This window comes from Alnus glutinosa, chromosome 1 (genome assembly GCF_958979055.1).
Source record: "Alnus glutinosa chromosome 1, dhAlnGlut1.1, whole genome shotgun sequence".
Classification (NCBI taxonomy): domain Eukaryota; kingdom Viridiplantae; phylum Streptophyta; class Magnoliopsida; order Fagales; family Betulaceae; genus Alnus; species Alnus glutinosa.
In genome coordinates, this window is record NC_084886.1 from 34,336,364 (window position 1) to 34,356,443 (window position 20,080).

At 39.9% G+C, this 20,080-nt stretch overlaps 1 protein-coding gene across 1 annotated transcript; it reads right to left on the reverse strand.

Annotated features, from left to right (window-relative positions):
• Positions 1 to 1,037: 1,037 nt before the first annotated feature.
• On the reverse strand, positions 1,038 to 19,323 carry LOC133879032 (hydroxyacylglutathione hydrolase 2, mitochondrial-like). The gene is made up of 8 exons (XM_062317584.1): positions 19,162 to 19,323; positions 17,909 to 18,091; positions 15,582 to 15,785; positions 14,743 to 14,866; positions 9,377 to 9,477; positions 2,457 to 2,531; positions 2,264 to 2,362; positions 1,038 to 1,456 (listed from the first exon to the last, which is right to left on the reverse strand). Exons 1-8 carry the CDS (start codon positions 19,207 to 19,209, stop codon positions 1,310 to 1,312), a joined length of 981 nt encoding a protein of 326 aa, XP_062173568.1. The 5' UTR covers positions 19,210 to 19,323; the 3' UTR covers positions 1,038 to 1,309.
• Positions 19,324 to 20,080: the final 757 nt, after the last annotated feature.

The window sequence follows — 20,080 nt, forward strand, 5'->3', positions numbered from 1 at the left end:
GAAGAATAATATATGAAATTGAGAAGTAGGTGTATGGTGAATGGTGATGTCAGTTCCTTGGAAAGGAAAAAGGCATGTCAATTTACATAGAAAAATGGAAGTAGTGTTTGGTTAACCCATCCCATCAACTTTAGAGTCCAACAATATTTTTATAAGAAAAGGAGTAGTAACTTGCACAACCAAACTCCCACTACCCATTCCGTAGAGTATATTCCAACTTCAGAGCTACTCCTGTTCTGAGTAAAAGAAGACAAGAGAAGATTCGGTCCACGGAGTAGTGAGTACTCTCTTCTTTTTTCTTTTTCTTTTTTTTTTATTATTATTATTATTTATCAACGACCACACAACGTATGGCCCACATTCATTTCAAACCCGCAAACTTGATGGATTGCAATTTACTTTTCCAGTAGTGCATTGCTAAAATGCTAAAAAAAATATATATATATTTTTTAAATAATTATTTATTATACTGTTAAATAATTATCATATAACTTAATTGAAAATTAATTATTAGATCGACACTTGTTAAAATAATAATAATAATAATTTAGAGCTGATTTTCACTACCACGTTATTTCAATTGTATAACAATCATATAGCAATTTAATAAATAGCATTACTCATTAAAGAATAACAAAAATAATACAAAGTAGTTTCAAAGGTGAAGTTCCATCCTCCATTACCCTCCCTTTGCAGGGGCATAGTGTTGGCCCATCTCCATCTCCATCCCTAACCTCTCTTTTCCTTTTTCTAATTTTTTTTAATATTTTGAACATAAATATGTATATGACATGATAAAGTAAATTTAGAAATGGGCAAGTACTCAGTTAAAAGTTGAATGAAAAGTAAACGATATAATTGCTCTTCTTTGTTCTTGGCGTTCTTCAGTGAAAAGCTTCATAATAACTTATATTTATAATAGGAGCAAAAATCAGAGACTTTATTTTTTTCTTTTTTCTTTTTTAAAGTAAATGAAATTAAAAGGCAAATATTTGAGTACACCTATGTAACATTTAAATTGATTAAAATTGGTATAATAAGACTAATCACGTGAACCGATTTTCATTAGATATTGGAATGGAACAAATGAATTTTGATCATTACATGCTGCATTTTCTTTCGGGAATACAGCAGGTATTTCAATACCAACATAGTTCTTTTACGCAACACATATATTAGTGTAGCTCGAGAAATTTCTAACTGAAAAAAAATATATATATATATTAACAAATAGATCTGTGGAGTTCATTGCACAAATGGATGGCTTACTGGGTCCTATACACAATCAGAAGCAGGCCTCAAGAACATCTTAAAACTTATCCTTTGCTTGGCGGATGACACCCAAAGCTTCTGCGTCGTCGGCTGTCTCTGAAATTTTTAAGGACCGTCGGATTTCCGTACTTGAAGTGCGAAGGAAAGGATTACAAGACTTCTCCGTCTTTATTGTAGTTGGAATCTGAGACAAGAATCAAAAGGGAATTACAAAGGAGTGGCGGGGAGGGGGAAACACCTATTGCTGGACAAAAATCAAAATTAACACACAAAACACATATTCACATCATGTGGTCTCTCCATGAGTTGTCTAAAGTTTTCACATCAGAGTGCAGACTCCATAAAAAGGGAAACAAAAACTTCAAATTCAGATACCGAAAGAGACTTGGGCTACGTTTGGTACACGGCAATGATCATTCTTTAGGAATACTAATGCATATTACTAGGACTACAAGTAGTTGGTTTGGTGACAACACAAGAATTTTCCAATTTTTCACAAAAAAAAAAAAAAAAAAAAAAAAAAAAAAAAAAAAGAAGAAGAAAAAAGTCATCATTTTTTACTTTTAGGAAGAATAAAATGCCCCCATGGGGTGGCCGGCCACCTCAACTAAAGTATAGGGGGGGTGGTTGCACCACTCCTTGTGCTTTTTGTTAGGGTGGCTGAGGGGGTGGTCGGCCACCCATAAAGACAATTTTTCTTTTTCTTTTGCCAAATAAATAAATAAATAAAATAAAAAACCCAAAAGGTTTTGTTGGCATAAAAAATAAAAAAATTAGGGCTATTCTTCCCCAGAAATAGCTACTCTTCTCCTCTTTGGGAGGAATGACTATTCCTCAAAATGAAGAGTAGTCATTCCTGTAAAATGATCATTCTCAAGAATAATAGACAAACCATACGACAATAATGGTTTTTCCATTCCTGCACCCATTCCTTTCTACCAAACGTGACCTTAAGATGTTAGTTATGAGAAAAGAAAGTCCTAGGAATTACCGTTGGCAAGCCCTTGCTGCGAAGATGGGCTACATTGGCTGCATAGGACTTGAGAGCCTCATTATGGGGTTCTATGGACAAAGCAAACTCTGAATTACTCTGTCAAAATGCATATCTCATAATTAGGGCCTTTATACCTTTTGAGCTTCAGAAAAATAAATAGAGAACAAAGGCAGATAGAAAGATAACTAACCAATGTATATTCATGACCGCAATATATATTTGTATCTTCTGGCAAAGACATGATCTTTTTAAGGGAAGATAACATCTGTAACATGGACAATGAACTGTTATACTACATAAATCATGAAAAAAGCATGAAAATATTTTCCATTTCAATGAAACTTTGGTCTACACTGTCCCTATGGAGAACACTTTTCTTAGCAATAACCATTGCTCAACTAAAGCATTTCAATATCTAGCATACACGCTGATATATTTATCTTATTTACAAGCATTTTTTGACATCCTAATTTGCTAAACTTCTATTTCACCATGAACACACAACTTTCAAGGATAATGACTTTTTTTTTTTTTGATAAGTAAGAAAATTTTATAAAAAGCGTAAGGCGCCCCTAAGTACGCCGGGAGTATATACAGAAACAACCAAAGCCAACCCACAAAAAGAAAAACCAAACAAACCCACAAGGAACAACCCTAAAACCAAAAGAATTTCCCAACAAACACCCAAACCAGCCCCACAAGCACCCCAACCCAACAAAACCCACAAGAAAACCCGATCAGCACACCCAGCCCTACACCATGTGCGCCTTGCCTTTCCTGCGTCGGGAGGAAGCACAAGAATCCCCGTAGTTGATGGAACTTGCCAAATTCAAAACTTCCCTCCTACCCTTGGACTTTGGGCGCGCGGCCTTAACTCCCCGATGGAAGTTCTCTTCAATGGCATCCAAAATCGCCAAGGACGGGTCCAAACCCTCATCACTTTCCAACTCCCAATCTACAGCCCAATCGGTAGGAAAGACACCCAAAGGGAGGGGGAAATCGTCATCCTCCCCATCCCATAACTCATCGCCCTGCTCCTGAGCAACCACCTCCCTTGACGGACCAAAACCCACTGGCCACTTTTGAGATTGGGTCAAACTATCCTCTCCCTTAATGGCGATAGAAGAACTCGAAGCCGCCGCACTTTCTTTAACAATCGGAATCGACGCAAGGCTCAGATTGAGAAACCCCCGCCGAAGAAAACCCCTCATCTGCGCTGGAGAACTACCCTTATCCTTCACGGACACTGCCAGAACGGCAGAATCCTGCACTGGAAGCGCAAGAGCCACTGTCTCGACTAGCTCTCTAGCAGGAGGAACCCGAGAAATAGACCCAGGCACTATAGCACCTGGCCTTAAAGCTTCCAAAGCATCGGCAACGAATAAACCGTCCAAATGCATTTTTCTGACTTCCCTAGCCTTCCGAAACGGCTTAGAATCCGACAGCACAGGAGGAGAAGATAAACGCAACCTCTTCCCCAGCTCAGCCGCCCCTGAAAAAGAAGGAATCGGAGGTGTCCCATCAGATCTGGTAGGAGCTACTAGGGGCGCTGAAGAGAAACCTAAAACTACCATAGAGATCCCCTCCAACCTGGAAGAAGCTACAGGGGGAAAAGAAAACACAGCCACCGGCGACGCTGATCCTTTAGACGCAGACCCCAAAGTCATAGAATCCTCAGAAGAGAACGAAGACTTCTTCGAGACAACCTCCAGGGCAGAAACCACCGAAGGAATGGAAGAGGAATGCTCAACAAACGCCGGAAAAGTAGTAGTCGAAACGCCTACCGCTTCCGGTGCCGGACAACCCAAATTCGGAGCTGACCAAAACCGACTCAGGAGCCGATACAGCAGCCCTCTTGGCAAAGGGCTTAAGCACCTTAGTCCCATCCCGAAACCGAGACCCTTTAATAGCTGCCTTACACCTCTTAAGCATCCGGCCCGCCACCAAACCCAACCTGCGTTTAAGCCCAACAGAGGACTTAAAGCCCATTCTCTTCGAAGACCCACAAGACCAAATCAAAGCACCGGATAGGCGCCCAAGGATCTCTAGAATCTGCCCGAACACTCCAGACACGCTTTTGCAGTGAAGTGTCACCCTCAACAACGGCTACCCCAGACACGCAAGCCGAACAACTGACGCAAACTCTGGAACTAAGACGCTCATCAACACGAAGGTCCTTACCCAGGGGATCAGGCGCTTGCTTCTCCATGGCAGAGCAATCCACTGGCGGCTGCTTCTTCAAATCACACCATCCCGCCACTAACCTAGCATCAACAACCTTTGCCGCATCCCATGAACCCGACTTATGACTCGGAGACCGACAACCCAAGGCAGAGTCGATTGCTCCCGAGTGCACCACCTCCGCGAACGACGGAGGGCCAGTTCCCTTTCCTAGCTTAACACCCGTCGGAAAACCACCAGAAAACGGAGACCCTTCTGTGGCTCCAAGAGAATCCAGACCTGTGCTCAACTTTGCCCCTTCTACTTTCCCATCCTTCTTGTCCAACGCAGACAAACCAAGCCTGCAACCCACAGAGAGAGAAACAGAAACAGTTTTCAACTCACCGGAAAACTTACGCCAACCCCATCCACCGCGCCCCTCAGGGATCAGAATGAGCCCTCTCCGACCACCCAACCCATAGGCTGCCGCCTCTTAAGAAACGGCCAGCTTTATTTTCACCTCTACGGGCAATCAGAAGTTTAGACCCTTCCCTGAAGGATTTGACGAAGTCATGATCACCAGAGAAACCCAAGAGAGTCTCCAACGTCGTCACAAGCCAATCTGAACACTGAGTGCTCAGGACGATCGCCCCGAAGAAGCTTTTTCTCTTCTCCTCCACCCGCACCAACGAAGCCCCCTCCAAAATCGAGAGAGAAAAGGACTTCGACTCCACCAAAAAGTTCCTTTCCATTGCAGAAATACCCGAACTTATAAGACCAATCCAGAGAAAGAAAGCATAATGACCGGCGAGGAAGACCACCCAGACGCAAAGCCCACCGGCATACACCTCAGCACGAAACTCCCACGAACAGCCCCTCAACACCACCAACCAAAAACCAGCACCAAGCGAGTTCGGAAAGGGAGGAACCAGAGAAAACCAATTTGACACACCCAGCAAAAAAGAACCAGAACCAAACTCTAGTGGGACGCGCCTACACGCGCCACCACTAGCAGGAGGGAGGAAAAAGAGAGCGGGGGATAATGACTTATTAGTAAGATAAACTTCAGAGCCCTCAAAAGTAGTAATTTCCTGGACAAAATCAGAAACCAGAAATTGTAAACAGCATTCTTTCTGGTGACATTTTGAAAAATTCACTTCAAATATATTTGTGAAGCTCACACACCACGTCAAATGCATTTCCCACTTAGACCTTTCCATATCTGAAACGAAAGAAATGAAATAATGTTTTGCACAATAACAGCAATGTGTTTCACATTTAAATATTTAAAACATCAATATTCTAAGCAAAATTAAATGGCAAGATGTAAACAACATGATTGTAATTCAAAAAGAACGAATTCCTTAGTCAATCCATTGACAAATTAGTTTTTTCTTTTTTTTCTTTTTTTTATGAATAATAATTTATTGAAAAGAAAAGGCAAAGTCCTCGTACATGAAAAGTATACAAGAAAAACCACCACCCTAAAGACGTTTGGAATCTAAAAAGTAAGATCTAAAATATTCGAAAAGGAAAAATTAGGAACATAGGTTACAACCCAATCCAACAAAAAACTCAAAAAACTCAACATAGGTTAATAAAGCACTTGACTTGCAACCCTCAAAGAGGCGTTGATACCTTTCTCTTCAAATGCTCTACATTAAGAATGTGGGAATAAGATACCCTCCTTGGAATGTCCCTGCCCTCGAATCCTACAACAATGTAAGTAGTTCTTGGATGTTGCTAGGCATCACTCAAGAAACTTCAAATAAGTTGAGAACCAAGTGTCATAGACAGCTAGTGGACTCGCAATGGATGAGAAGGTGACTGACGGTCTCCTCATTCTTTTTACAAAAGCAACACCAATTTAAAGGAGTGAAACCCCGTCTCTAAGATTATCAACTATTAGGATTCTACCCCAAGCTACCATCCATGTAAACAATGCAATGCAGGCAGCGCCTTAACCTTCCAAACACTTTTCCAAGGGAACAAGCACGACTCTCTAGTCTGTAAAGTGTTATAATGGCATTTCACTTCAAAGTCATGGTTGTTTGTTGTGGTCCATAACAATCTATCAATTTTCCCCGAATGGGTAGCTAAGTATAACTGAGTGAGGAATGATTCAAGACATTCCAACTCCCAATCCTAAACTGCTGTGATGCAACTCGGATTCCAATGAATAAAGGTTAAGGAGGATTCCAAGTAATCCGACACCAAGGCCTCTTTGTCACGAGCTATTGCATTCAGTTCAGGGAACGGCAATTTGAGATCTTCTTCACCGCACCAAACATCATGCCAAAATCGAATGCGAGACTCGTTCCCAACCTTAAAGGAAACAAAATAAGAAAAGATCCACCAACCATTCCTAATATTCTTCCAAAGGCAAACCCATAGGGCCCTCGGGCTTCCTCTGAACACCAACCCCCACTCTAGACCCTGTACTTCTCAACAATCACATGTCTCCATAAAGAAGCCTCCTATTTCACGAATCTCCAAAGCCATTTTTCAAATAAAGCTTTATTGAATAGCATGAGGGTTTTAACTCCCAATCCTCCCCTAGGAATTGAGGAGTAGATAGTCTTCCAGTTCACCAGATGAAGCTTGGGCACACCGCTAGTCCATCCCAAAGAAAGTCCCTTTGAAGGTGCTCCAACTTCCTAGCTACATTGGTTGGTAGAGGAAAAAGGGACAAGAGGTAAGTAGGTAAGCTGGATAACGTGCGGTTGATTAGGGTAAGGCGACCACCCTGAGACAAGTAAATCATCTTCCAGCTAGCCAATCTTCTGTTCATTTTCTCAACTACCCCATCTCATATGGCTTTTGACTTAAAAGAAGCACCCAATGGAAGGACCAAATAAATCAAGGTCAGAGAAGAGATGCTGCAAATGAGAATATCAATCAACTCTTCCTTATGTGGAACCTCCCCCATTGCGACTAAAACCTATATTCGAAGATTAACCTTCAAGCCCGAAATTGACTCAAAACACGAGAGAATGTGACCCAATTTATATATTTGATCACGCTCTACATCACACATAATAAGTGTATCATCTGCAAAAACGATGCAGGATATGTGGTCCCCACTAAAAAAGCATATAGTTTTATTTATTTATTTTATAATCTTTTCCTTTTTAGAATTAGGTTTACTATTGGCTACTAGGAATAGGTTTACTATTACTACTAGGATTATGTTTACTTTCTCTACAAGTATTTATCTTCTATAAATAGGCTTGCTTATTATGTAAAACTCAAGCCATTGAATTATTATCAAATCAGAAAATTCTCTCTCAAATACTCTGCGGAGTTTTATCTTTCTTTTAGTCTACGAGCTTGTTTTATCTTTTTAGGTAGAAGATAAAGATGCTTCTCCTTGTTGAATTAAAGACGTTGCTCTTTGATTAGTTACCTTAGTCTTCCGCTACATCAAAAAAGGCATTCCACCAGTCCACTGTTTCTTGACAAGATTTGCGACATAATGGAGAGCATCGTCAACCCTTTAACGATCTGAGAAAGCCCTGCCCGATAACAAGAGGACAGCCTCAATTCGAGCCAAATCCTGTTAACTGCCAGTTGCTGCCCAAAATTAAATGGGCCTTCTAATAGCTCAAATATAAAGCCCATTCTAAAGACATCTTTAGGAGATAAGCCCATTGGATGCACGTGGCCTGGGATAAGATGTGAAAGCATGAGGATTGGCTCGAAGCTACTACTAACTCGTTGGAGCAGGCTGGCCTAAAATCAACAAGGCCAATGAGTTCCACTGGGCTCAAAACCCCTTCTAAGCTACTAGGAACATTTCCCTAGGCCCAATCTGCACTAGGGCCTTATGGGTCTTACTAACTCATGGTACCCATGCAGGAAAGCAATTAGATTTGTCCCAAAAAACATGACGTTTACCTGGCCCGTCCACGCAGACCCTCAGAAGAGGTACATTGCCGACACCTAATTGCCTAGAAGTGTCTTCCATGAGGGGAAATACAAAACACCCATCTTGTTGTCCCTCTTGAATCATGTTTTGTCCTTATTCGGGTGTTGGAAGGCATGGCAGATGCACAGCCGCTCTTGGCATGCCTCCGGGACCAGACCCTGTTGTGAGACACGACAGATGTTCCTCTAGCACCTTATCGATAGAGGAAGTTTGAGCTTTGTGACCTGCTACCAATTGAGCAAAGGTGCATTTCTGGGTGCTGCCAAAGTATCGGAACTGGTAACGACTGTCCAGGGTATGAATGAAAACAAAAGAAACTGTAGCACCTTCACAGACCCATACCAACCCCATTTTTTCTTTCCCTCCGGGATAGGAATAAAACCCTCCAATCCGCCACCGTTAAACTCTTCAATGGCCATATATCTCCCGTGAGTATTACAACAACATTGACCCAAGAATACTATCTAAGCATCATCCTCGAGTTTCTGCATGAAACTCGCACAATTTTCCAGTCTAGTCACCACGTCGACGGTTGAGGGCAACCAAAAAGCTCCATCTCTTCCCTGTAAAATCGACTGAAGATACCCTTTCCCTTGTTCCACTATACGTAGCCTGAAAGAATTACCCCCTAAAGAATAATTTTGAAGGATTTCAAAAATTTTACTAAAAAAAATGCCCATAGGCCTTCAAACCACTAACAGACTCCACAAGACGTAAATCTTGCAACAAGCTCCTCAAGCAACATCGAGAACATCTTCCAAGATAACCATGAAGCCACCCAAAGTCCATTGATACTAGAGAACCAACACACCAATAACGATTGATGGCGGGACACGCATACATGCGCCCGCTGCTAGGGAGAGAGAGTACAACAGATTGATAAACAAAGCGACAAAAGAAAAACAAATGACATATAAGATCAACTCAATATATCCACAGAGAGACGTGCAATGGTCAAAGTGCGTAGTCTGCAGATATCACATCTCTCAGCAGAGCATAAGAAGAATGCAAGTCAAGTTAACCTGTTCAGGGGTTCCTTCAAAAAGCTTGCCACACGATAAGCTGAACAAAGTGTCTCCAGTAAAAACTGCCCCAGATCCAGGAAAATAGAAGCTAATGTGGCCTGCATGCAATAGAAGAGTACAAAAAAAATTATAAAATATTTATGTATCAAAGAAGAAAAAATAGAATCATTTTTTTATGAAATAAAAAATAGAATCATCTGCAATAAGATCAGAATATGGTGAAATTTGGCAATTCATGAATCTATTTTGAAAAAAAAAGCACTCAAATTATAGGTTCCCCATAAAACTTTTTTTTTCCTTTTTAACAAGTAGGTTCCTCATAAACCTATATATTACACAAAGTCTAAAATACTATATACATGCAATTTTCTAATTGTTCAGGTCATCCACCAATCAGATGCTTTGTGTTTCATTTTATTGATATTCCTCTTACTTATATATATATATATATCTCCAAATCCTTGAAACACCTATTATTTCTTTTCCTTCCATAAACACCAAAAAAGGCAAATCGGCAACATTTTCCAAATCACAGCACTTCTCGGCCTTCCAGATGCCCACCAACAAGCAAATAGATCGATAACACTACTAGGTATAACCCAAGACAAACCAAAGCGAGTAAAGAGAGCACTCCATAAAGCGGAAGCCACATCGCAATGAAATAAATGACATAACTAGCATCAAGAATCCTTGTGATTCTGTGAAGACAGGATGAACCAGTCCAAAATTTATAGGGGGATTGAAATTAATTGAAGGTTTAACCTAGTGGTTAAATCAAAACAAGAATGTAGATTATACAGGTTACTGCAGGTTTCGAGCAAGAACTTTTTTTTTCTTACATAAGTAAATTCAATTTATTTTTTTGATAAGTAAATTAATTTATTGAAAAGCACAAAAGGCACAATCTAAGTACAAATACTAGCTAGAAGAAGAAAAAAGCTGAAGAAAAACATGAAAGGTAGAAATATTTAAGTCAAAGGCAGTTGTCCATAGTAAAGAGTCTTGAAGAAGAAATCCTTATTCCAACCAACGTCAGTCCTTTAATTCTAGATATGAGAGACTCTGGCCCAAAAATGGAAATAAATAATATAAAAAAAGAAAAAGGGTTATGTGAATAGCCTGTGAATTATGCAATTTTTTTAAGTATGCAATGTCCTAGGGTCTAGCATCTTCAAATGCATTTCATGAAAGTTGAATTACAAGCATGTCAAGACTTCAAAATATTAGATGGATGGTTTCATCTCTTTCCATTGATACATGAGTTAATAACTACACACATGCTACCACTGCACAAAAAAAAAAAGAAGAAGAAGAAGAAATAAAGAAAGAAAGAAAAACAAAAAAAAAAAAAAAAAGGAGAAGAAAAAAACAAAAAAAAAAAAAAGAGTAAAAGTGAATAATGAAATATTTTTCTTTGATAGGTAATCAGAGAAATTTTATAAAAAAGTGTAAGCGCCCCTAAGCATACAGGAAGTATGCAAAATGACAATAAAACAAAAAGGGCAAAGAAACAAGAAAAAAACTCGCAAAGACCCAACCACAACAGAAAACCCAATAAAACCCAGCAAAAACCAGCCCAAAAACCCTCAACAATATTACATCACAGCAATGCCCTCTTGCTTTTGTCCCGAGTAGAACCAAGACTCCTAGCATCATAATTGATATCGCACTCAAGGTTATAAAGTTCTCCATCTTAGGGGTAGAGATAGGGACCTCAAGGCGTTGCCCCTCAAGAGTGAGGGCACGGGTCTAACGGCCGCCGATGGGAGAATTCTTCAGCCGGAGAAGCTGTTGGCAGCAAACTGCGGGGTGGCTCAGGGCATGTCAACTTCTGGAGGTGGGTTGTGTTTGCTGCTTCTCAACCAAGCGGTTGAACCTGTCAAGCATTTCTTTTTTCCCCCCTTGCTGGTTCCAGAAGTTTCTCCGGCTACGATAAGCTCCTCAACGGGTTCTGGTTTCTTCGGTTCTTCTACTCCAACATCAAGTAGTTTTGTTGGTGTTGGTGCGGAGTTGGCTCATCCTTTCTTCCCTTCTCCTTCCCCGATTGTTTTGGGTGAGAAGATTCGCTCTTCTCTCCCCATGTTGCAGAATTCCAAGCCTTATCAGTGTTATTACCGGAAAGCTAGAGTTCTCAGGGGAGGCCACTCAGTGCGTTGGAATGAGGTGTTGCTAGCCGACTCCTTGGCAGCTTCGAAGTCACCTGCTTCTTTTTCTAAGAAAGAATCAGTTGTTGCGCCCCCTTTGAAGAATTATGTGGTTCATGCGAAGGACTTCCTTCGGACGGGTTTCTCAACCCGCATCCAACTGCGCTAGCCCCTTCTGTTACGCTTCGGGAGGCCAAGGACGGGGTGGTTAGGCTTCCCTCCCCCCCAAGATGTAGCTCCTTTCCTTCATCTGAAAAAGGACAATAGCTTTTCTCTTTCTCATCATTGGCCAATCGGTTTTGATCCTTCCAGGGAGTTAGTTGTTTGGGAAAAGGATGCCAAATTTTTGGAGGGAATGCCCTTGGATTGGGCAATAGATTAGGGAGAGGAGTCATTGGCAATCCTGGACGCTCCAGAAGAAGAATGGGATAAGACGATTGCGCGTCAAAAAACCAAAGGTAAGAGAGAGCTTTTGAATTTGAAAAGCTCTATTAATTATGGTGAGATGCATGCTCCATCTAGGCGTGAGAAAGGCAAGGCCCACATTTTTTTTTTTTGATAGGTAAGAAAATATTTATTAAAAAAGTGTAAAGGCGCCCCTTGGTACACAGGAAGTATACAAAAGAAACACCAAAAGCTAACCCGCAACAACTAACAGAAAACAAAAAAAGAACCCCAGAACCCAAGAAAGAACACCCAAAACAACCCACAAAAGAGCCCAACCAGACACGAGAAAAAACCCAAAGACCCAAGAGATAACCCACAACCCACCAAAGCACACAACCCTACAACATGTGGGCCTTTCCTTTACTACGCCTAGAGGAAACTAAAGTGCCGCCATAATTTATGGAGCTTTGCAAATTCAGCAGCTCCCTCTTGCCTTTTGACTTCTGGCGTGCTATCATCTTCTCTCGCAAAAAATCTTCCTCCATGGCGTCCCGGATAGCCAAGGCCTCATCCTCAAAAGAACCATCCAAAGCCCAATCCAAGGGTAAACCATCCCAATAATCACCTGCAATCCACTAGACCCACCCCCGGAAGAAGACAGAAAAGGAGCCATCCCAATAGCTGTCGACGACGAGGGCATCTACCGAAGAGAACACCCCAAAGGGACCAATGACATCGGACCCACTCCCACTGGGTCAGTCCTCGAACGCCTTGTTGACCCACCCCCAGTAAAATGCAACCCCAACAACTCCCTAGAAGCTGATTCCGGCGACATCTCCGAAATGATTCTCGTCGAACGGGCGGTTTTGGAGTTCGGCAAAAATCGGCCCAAACGACAACCTATGCATTTCCGATCCAAGCATGGGCCAATCCTCAAACGCCTTGTCAGCCCACCCCCAATAAAATGCAGACCCAACATCTTCCCAAAAACTGACTCCGAATGGGAGGCTCTGGGCCTCGGCAGAAACCAGCCCAAGCCAATACCTGTGTGTTTCCAACCCAGGCCAAACCCGAAAAACCGGCTCAAAAACTTCCCAGCATCTCGGCCCATGGCCAATTTGAAACTGATTACTAGTTGTTTCCACGTACGCAAGTTCGAGTATTTGAAATTCAAATTCGAACTTGGGAGAGACTTCTTGCCCAGCGGTTGGTGACTCTGGTTTTTGTCTAGAGGATCTAGCAAGGGAGATTCCAAGGAATAGCAATCTATTGCCGTTCTCTGGTCTTCCTCTGCAAACCTCTCCACCAAAAGAAAATCACACGGCTCCGCAGGCGAATCCCTCAATCTGGAAGGAAGATCCCCTACACTGGACACCTTCTTCTCGGCAGTGATCGAGTTCGACCTCAACACCTATGCAAAAGAGAGCCTCGTCCTCTTCATAGCCAAACCCAAACTTGTCCCTTCTACCTTCCTAACCTTCTGTTCCAACGCTGACGATGACCCGAGCCTGCAACCCACCATGGCTGAGAGGTAATCTGCCACCTTTCTTAGTTCGCCGGAGAACTTGTGCCATCCCCATCCCCATCCTTCACTACCCTCAAGGATCAGAATGAACCCTTTTTCGGCCACCCATCTCGAAAATTGTTGCCTCTAAGAAACGGCCAGCTTTGTTGCCACCTATCCGAGCAATCAAGACTTTCAGCCCTTCCCTGAATGACTTGACAAAATCTTGCTCTTCCAGGGAACCCAAAAGCCCTTCCATCATCGACACAAGCCACTCGGAACATTGGAAGCTCAAGATGACCTCGTCGGAGAAGTTTTTTCTTTTCTCCACCCTCAACACCGATGCTCCATCCAAAACCGAAAAGACAAAAGTCTTGGCTTCTACTATAAATCACTTGTCCATCTCACGACACACCCAAAACACAAACGGCCACGTCAAGGCTTCACATTGTCGCCGGAAGAAAAAACCCACCCAACCAAAATGGTAACCGGCTTACGCCCCTACAAAAAAAGGCGACCCAAAAAATCGGACAGAACAAAGTTCTAGCCCCGAAGAACAAACAAGAGGCTAGTCGACGGAAAGGAAAGAGCGAACTCCCGGTTGACGTGCAAACGCCTATCATGAGATCTCTTTTTGGATATTTTCCCTTGTGCAAGGCCCACATGACATAGGGATGTGTGCCTTTGGGGGTTTTGAGGTGTTAGGCTTCGGGTGTTTGGTTTAGTTCTCTGAGGGCTTATTTGGGTGTGTTTTTTTTTTGGGATGTTATTGGGTGTTCCTTTCGGGTTTTGGGATTTTAATCCTGGTGGGTTTTGTTGTTTTATTTTTGTGGGTTGGCTTTGGTTGTTTTTATGTATACTTCCTGTATACTGAGGAGTGTCTTTACGCTTTTTTAATAAAAATTTCTTATCGAAAAAAAAAAAGAGTGAAAATAAAAGAAAGATCAAGAGTGAAAATCTTAATGTTAGTCTAAAACATATTCTTAAAGGAGGAAAAGAACAAAAAGACAAGTGGAAAATGAAACTCCAGGGCAGGATGACAGAGCTTAAAAACATTAATTTGTTAAACTAAAGTGGTTATAATTAACATTGAAAAAGAAATAGAGATAATGGTCCTAAACAGTAATGAAAATGATGAGCTTTTTATTAGAAGTTTTTTACGAACTTCTAATATTTGAAAAGAATATTAGAGCATAGAAACAATGCAGAAATTACAGACCAGTAATACCAACAAAATAAGTTCCTTTCAGAAATTCGATTTGAAATAGCATGCTCCTCAAGAGCAACATTCAGAAGATTTCTTAATGTAATCAGGAAATAAGTATGACCTCGAGTATGACCAGGGGTCTCCATTACAAGCACCTCATGGCCTGCAAACATCCACTTGTCTCCATCATTCAAAACAATATCAAAGCCAGGAATCCTATCCCTGTCTATTGCTGAACCAATCACCTACAAGTAACAAAGAGAAGTGGAAAACTTTATGAATGTTGTGAGCATTACAAAATTGAACGCCTTCAAGAATAAGGCAAGAGGGCTTCTGTCAAGTTGTAGGAAATCTTCTTAACTGATACTATTCATTTCATCATTCAATCCTAACCTAATGCAAGACAAACGAAGCCAATACCTCAAAGAAATATAGAAGTGATCAACAAATTCTAAAAAAACTCTTATTCTGTCATAAGGGTGGTTACTAGGCCAGTTTTCCAAGTTGGCATTTCAGCAACTATTAAATCGTATTAGTAAATTATCACAAATATGACTTTTGATGAACATGCTATCAAAGATTTCAAACAAAAAAAAAAATCAACAGAATTGTCCGTAACATAATGAATATGGAAAGATTTGACAAAGTATAGAAAAAGAGGGGTGGTCGACAAACCATTTTTTCAAGACCAAAAAGACTGCCCAAACAAACTAACCGTCCCAAATAAGTAGGCTAAATTAACAAAACCAAGACCATATTGAAGGACATCTCAAATCTGATCAGGATGGTTATTTTATTACAATAAGCAGATTATGGTTTCCATTAGAAAGATTTATCTACATTATGGGTCCAGGTATTGTATAAAGAAGTCTGTTTTGCCTATATTCTTTTGAAAGTCAATAATTTACCAGAAGATAACAATATCACTTACTTACCCCACAAGAAAAGGCAATATCGTACCTTTGCACCGTACCTTTCTTTTAGCTCTGCATTCCCACCAGTATGATCAAAATGATGATGAGTGTTCAATATGTACGTCAAATTTCGATTTTTCCTTCTCAAAGCATCTATAATAGGTACAGCTTCAGAAGGATCAACAACACCAATTGTGCCTGTATCTACATCATGTAAGAGATATGCATAGTTGTCCCTGAGACATGGTACCTGAAAATGAAAACAAATCTAGAATTGGTACCAGTGGTGGAGAGCTACCTTCTTGTGGGAAACTGCTTAAGTTAACTAATGAGCTTGGAGAATAGAGAACATACATAATTTCAACTACACTAACTTTATAGAGCACACACATCAGAAATGATAAACACTCCCCCACTTGTGTAGGTGAAGCTACCAATTAAAGGAGGGAGTAATCAATTATCTCTCTGCAAACCAGAACAAAGTTCCTTTACAGCAGACTTCTAGAAAGGCCGCTATTGATACTACCAGTTCCTTCAACTCCACGACAAAATACCGTATGTTTTCAGTGTTGTTTACTAAAGGACCAGACTTAAGCACAATAAAGTGAAAGAACCTTTGATTAGGATCCTAACTGAAATCACTCAGACAGGTGTAAGTATATCACCAGCTTTCCCATCCTCTGATTAGAAGAGCCATGCTTCCAAATTGACTTCCCGTTTCGAGCAAGTGTCCTTTCAAGTTAAACATTTTACCGCTGGGCCTCCTTCCCATAAAGTGAAGTGTAGAAGGCCCATGGAACTTATCAAAAAGAAAAGTAAAGAAAAGAAGAGTTAGCTTCTAATTGGACATTACCCTGAAAACGCCATCTCTCACCATACATTATGTAAGGCTGATTTAGCTAGCTCAGTATTTTACTTGGCTTTCCAGCAGCTTGAGTGAGAGAAAAAAAGGGTAGAGTACAAGAAATAGTTCTTTCAACCATTTATGCAAGCCAGGTGCCTCTATCTAAATGCTGGGCTATGCCATGTGGGTATAGACTGCTCCAGAAATGTTCTTGTTTACATTCTTCCACTAGATCTATCAAAAAATGGGGATAAGACCCTACCTATCTCACTGATTAACCATAATCTCTTTATACGAAGTGACAAGATGATAAGGAGGGACTTTGCAACATGTGGAAATGTCAAAATGAAGATATGATAGTTTAGTACAAATGCAGATTTCATTACTTTCATGCTTACGAGAAGGGGTCAAATCACAAGAAGCAACTATGCCTCTAATAGCCTAAAGAGGAGGATGTAGGAAATGGAGCTACTTTATTGCCCACTAGGATGGATTCAATACTTTTTCCTTTTTCTTCCTTTTTTTTTTTTTTTTTAAAAAAAAAAAAAGGTCACTATGATGAAGCCAAGACTTAGACCAACAACCATAATTCCCCTCAATTTAGCGCTTTTCCAAGAGAGGCCAAATCTTCAAAATGCGTAATGTATTGATAAGGAGGGTAAGGGAAAAAATAAAGGTTGAAGTTCAGAAACTCGTGACAACATCAATCAAAGCTTAGCGTTGTACCGATTAAGGTGAATGGATTTGGGTTCACTTAAGACAACAAATAATCATATATTTTCCCTCATTTCTAGTATCTCCTTCTACTAATTGATTTCAAAGCAACACAACAGAAGATCCCTTCACATATTCTCTAAACATGCAGGCATGATTATGTGACCATGTGTCAGATGGGTCTGGCTTCTCATGAAGGTTTTCTACCATTTTGGAATGTCCACTAGCCATAACCTCAGCAGGGGAAGTGAAAGGGGATAGCACAGCATGTGATCTTACAAAGCTTTTTGTTTCTATATCCCACTCATTTGTCTTCACCTATAAAAAAAAAATATCTGACATCCAAAGAATTTTCTCATATAAGTTAAAGACACTTGCACGATTGATAGTCACACCTAATGCAGTATTTTGATGAAACAATGCATTTATTGTGACCAGAATGGCTTCAAACCAACGGTTAATTGCAAGATTTCCACCCACTTCCCTTTAACACACACATATATATATGTATATAGATGTATATGTATATACGTTTCTTTTACATCGTGTATGATAATCATTCTGGTTCAATGCATCCTTCAAATTTATTTAGAAAGATTCAGTAGGAAGATTAACATCACGTGTAGGGGCACAAATCAAAGAGTTTTGACTAGTAAAGGATGAATGTGTAGAGAGGCAAAAGTAATTGTCACAAAAATAATGTATATAATTACTTGAAAAAGAATACCACTTGTATCCACTTAAGCACCAGATCATAATGCACGAGCATCACCAAGCCATCAAAAGTAAAACACAAAATAGAGAGATTTGCTCACCAATTCAATTTGCAAGGTTGAAGAAAGATTAACAACACTGCAAAATTGATTAACTTTAAGTGATCGACTAGCTCCACGCAAGGTTTTTAATGGTGTAGACAAGAACCGAAAGAATCCATATAAAAGGCCTCCTCTTAAGCAAAGTTGTCTCATGCCAGGCCATACACGGAGCCCACTCCTCACCTACGAGAAAGTATTTTAAACTCAGTAACTCCAGATTTAATAACTATCTTGACTGAAACAAAGGCTGAAGATAAGTGCGGACTTGTGGATTACATGTTGCATTGCACATTAAATGACATCAAACTATAATGAACAGCAAGTTGAGTTACTTCTACCGATGGCATTGATTGGAAGGGGCGAAAATCCTAAAAATGCAAAACTTATTTGCGACTATGCCAAAATTCTTATCAAAGTTACAGAACTTTGAGTAGAATATAACTGCAGAATCAACTAGAACTTGATAAAGATTTTGTATCAGAGAGAAACCATTTGCCAATATACAAAAATTGGTATCAAAGTCCCAACTTGAGTCGCTTCCAAGCTCAGGATTAACTAGAACTCAGAGAGAGAGAGAGAGTATTATTGCAATTTTCAAAAACCCATTTGCCTAAACTATGCAAAAACTCATATGAAGTTCCACATTTTCTATTTATTCTGGAAGCCAGCACAAAAAACTCTCATCCTTATTCAAAAATACATCATCTTCCTCCATCGTTCTTCTGAAGAGAAGTATTACATGACATGAAATGATATGCTCCATAAAAGTATTGACTGCTAGCCTAGATTGCACTTCCTAACAAACAAAATGAGTCACAGTGGTTGCCTGGAAAATTAAGAGATTGGAAACTCCTATACCAAAAAAATTAAAATTCAAAAGCAAACATCAGCATTTCAAGAAATTATGATAAAGAAAAGATCACTTAAACCATATAAAACCAACGGAAAAAGGGGGGGGGGGGGGGGGGGGGGGGGGAAGTTGTTCCCATGAATTTGATTATTTTCTCAAGTGGGTATGAAACTTCCCAAACAAAAAAGAAAACCCCCAAGTCAAATCGCAATATGCCCACGAGAATGATCAGAACAAAGACCACAAACTCAGAGTTCATCAAAACCAAGAAAATAAAATGGAAAAAAAAAAAAAAAAAAGAAAACCCGCAAGCATGTGGTAACTCCACCCCAAGTAAATCGAAGAAAACTAAAGAGTGATAAGAGAGAGAGAGAGAGAGAGAGAGAGAGAGAGAGAGAGAGACCCTAGTGCAGGGAAAGGCAGCCATGGCAGAGGAGGCCTTGGAGATCATCTGCAGAGAGAGAAAGAGAGAGAGCGTTGGTGTGTGTGTGTGTGGGTGCGTTGGCACTTTTCGCAGTTGGCAGGCAACTCTCAATTTATTTTTTTGAGTTGGAAATGATTTTGCCTTCTCTTTCCCCACGGCATCACTACCAACACCACGCGTTATCATTTTACTTTTTTTTTTTCTTTTTTGTTGTTGTTTCCGAGGTGCTCCTTGCTTGACTCACCGCCATCATAAAAATTCAATTAATGGCTTCTTAAATATTACTCGTACGGTCGTACACCTTCTTAAATATATTTCTCCCGGGGAAAATAACAGAGAGGTTTGGAAAATCTTTGAAAAGAGTAAACGTGCCCTTTAATGATTAATCTATCTCCAAACTATTAAAATGTGTTAATTAATTTTTTTAAAGCATCTTTAATAATAATAGTCAAAATAATTATTAAAAAAACATAAATTTTTATTTTAATTACTCGTATTTTTACACACTTCAACATATTTTCTATTTTTTTAAAATATTATTTTGTGCGAAAAAAAGTGTAAAAGAAAGAGTGAGAAAGAGAAAGTGAAATAAAGAAAAGGAGAGAGAGAAAATATTAAAAAATTATTTGTAATGTCAATAGTGAATAAGCAAAAAAGTTTATTTATTATATACGTGTTTATTCTGCTAGAGATGAAAAATTTGACTATCTTCTGAGTCATTTGCCTATTCTGTTGGAGATGTTCTTAAACTACCCAACAATGTCAATGTCCTTTAATGACAAAAATACCCTTCATAAAATTATAAAAATTCTTAAGATTATAAAAAAAAAAATATTTAAAAAATAAAACCATGGTTTTTCGCTTTTTTTTTTTTTTTTTAATTTTGTTTTATATAATT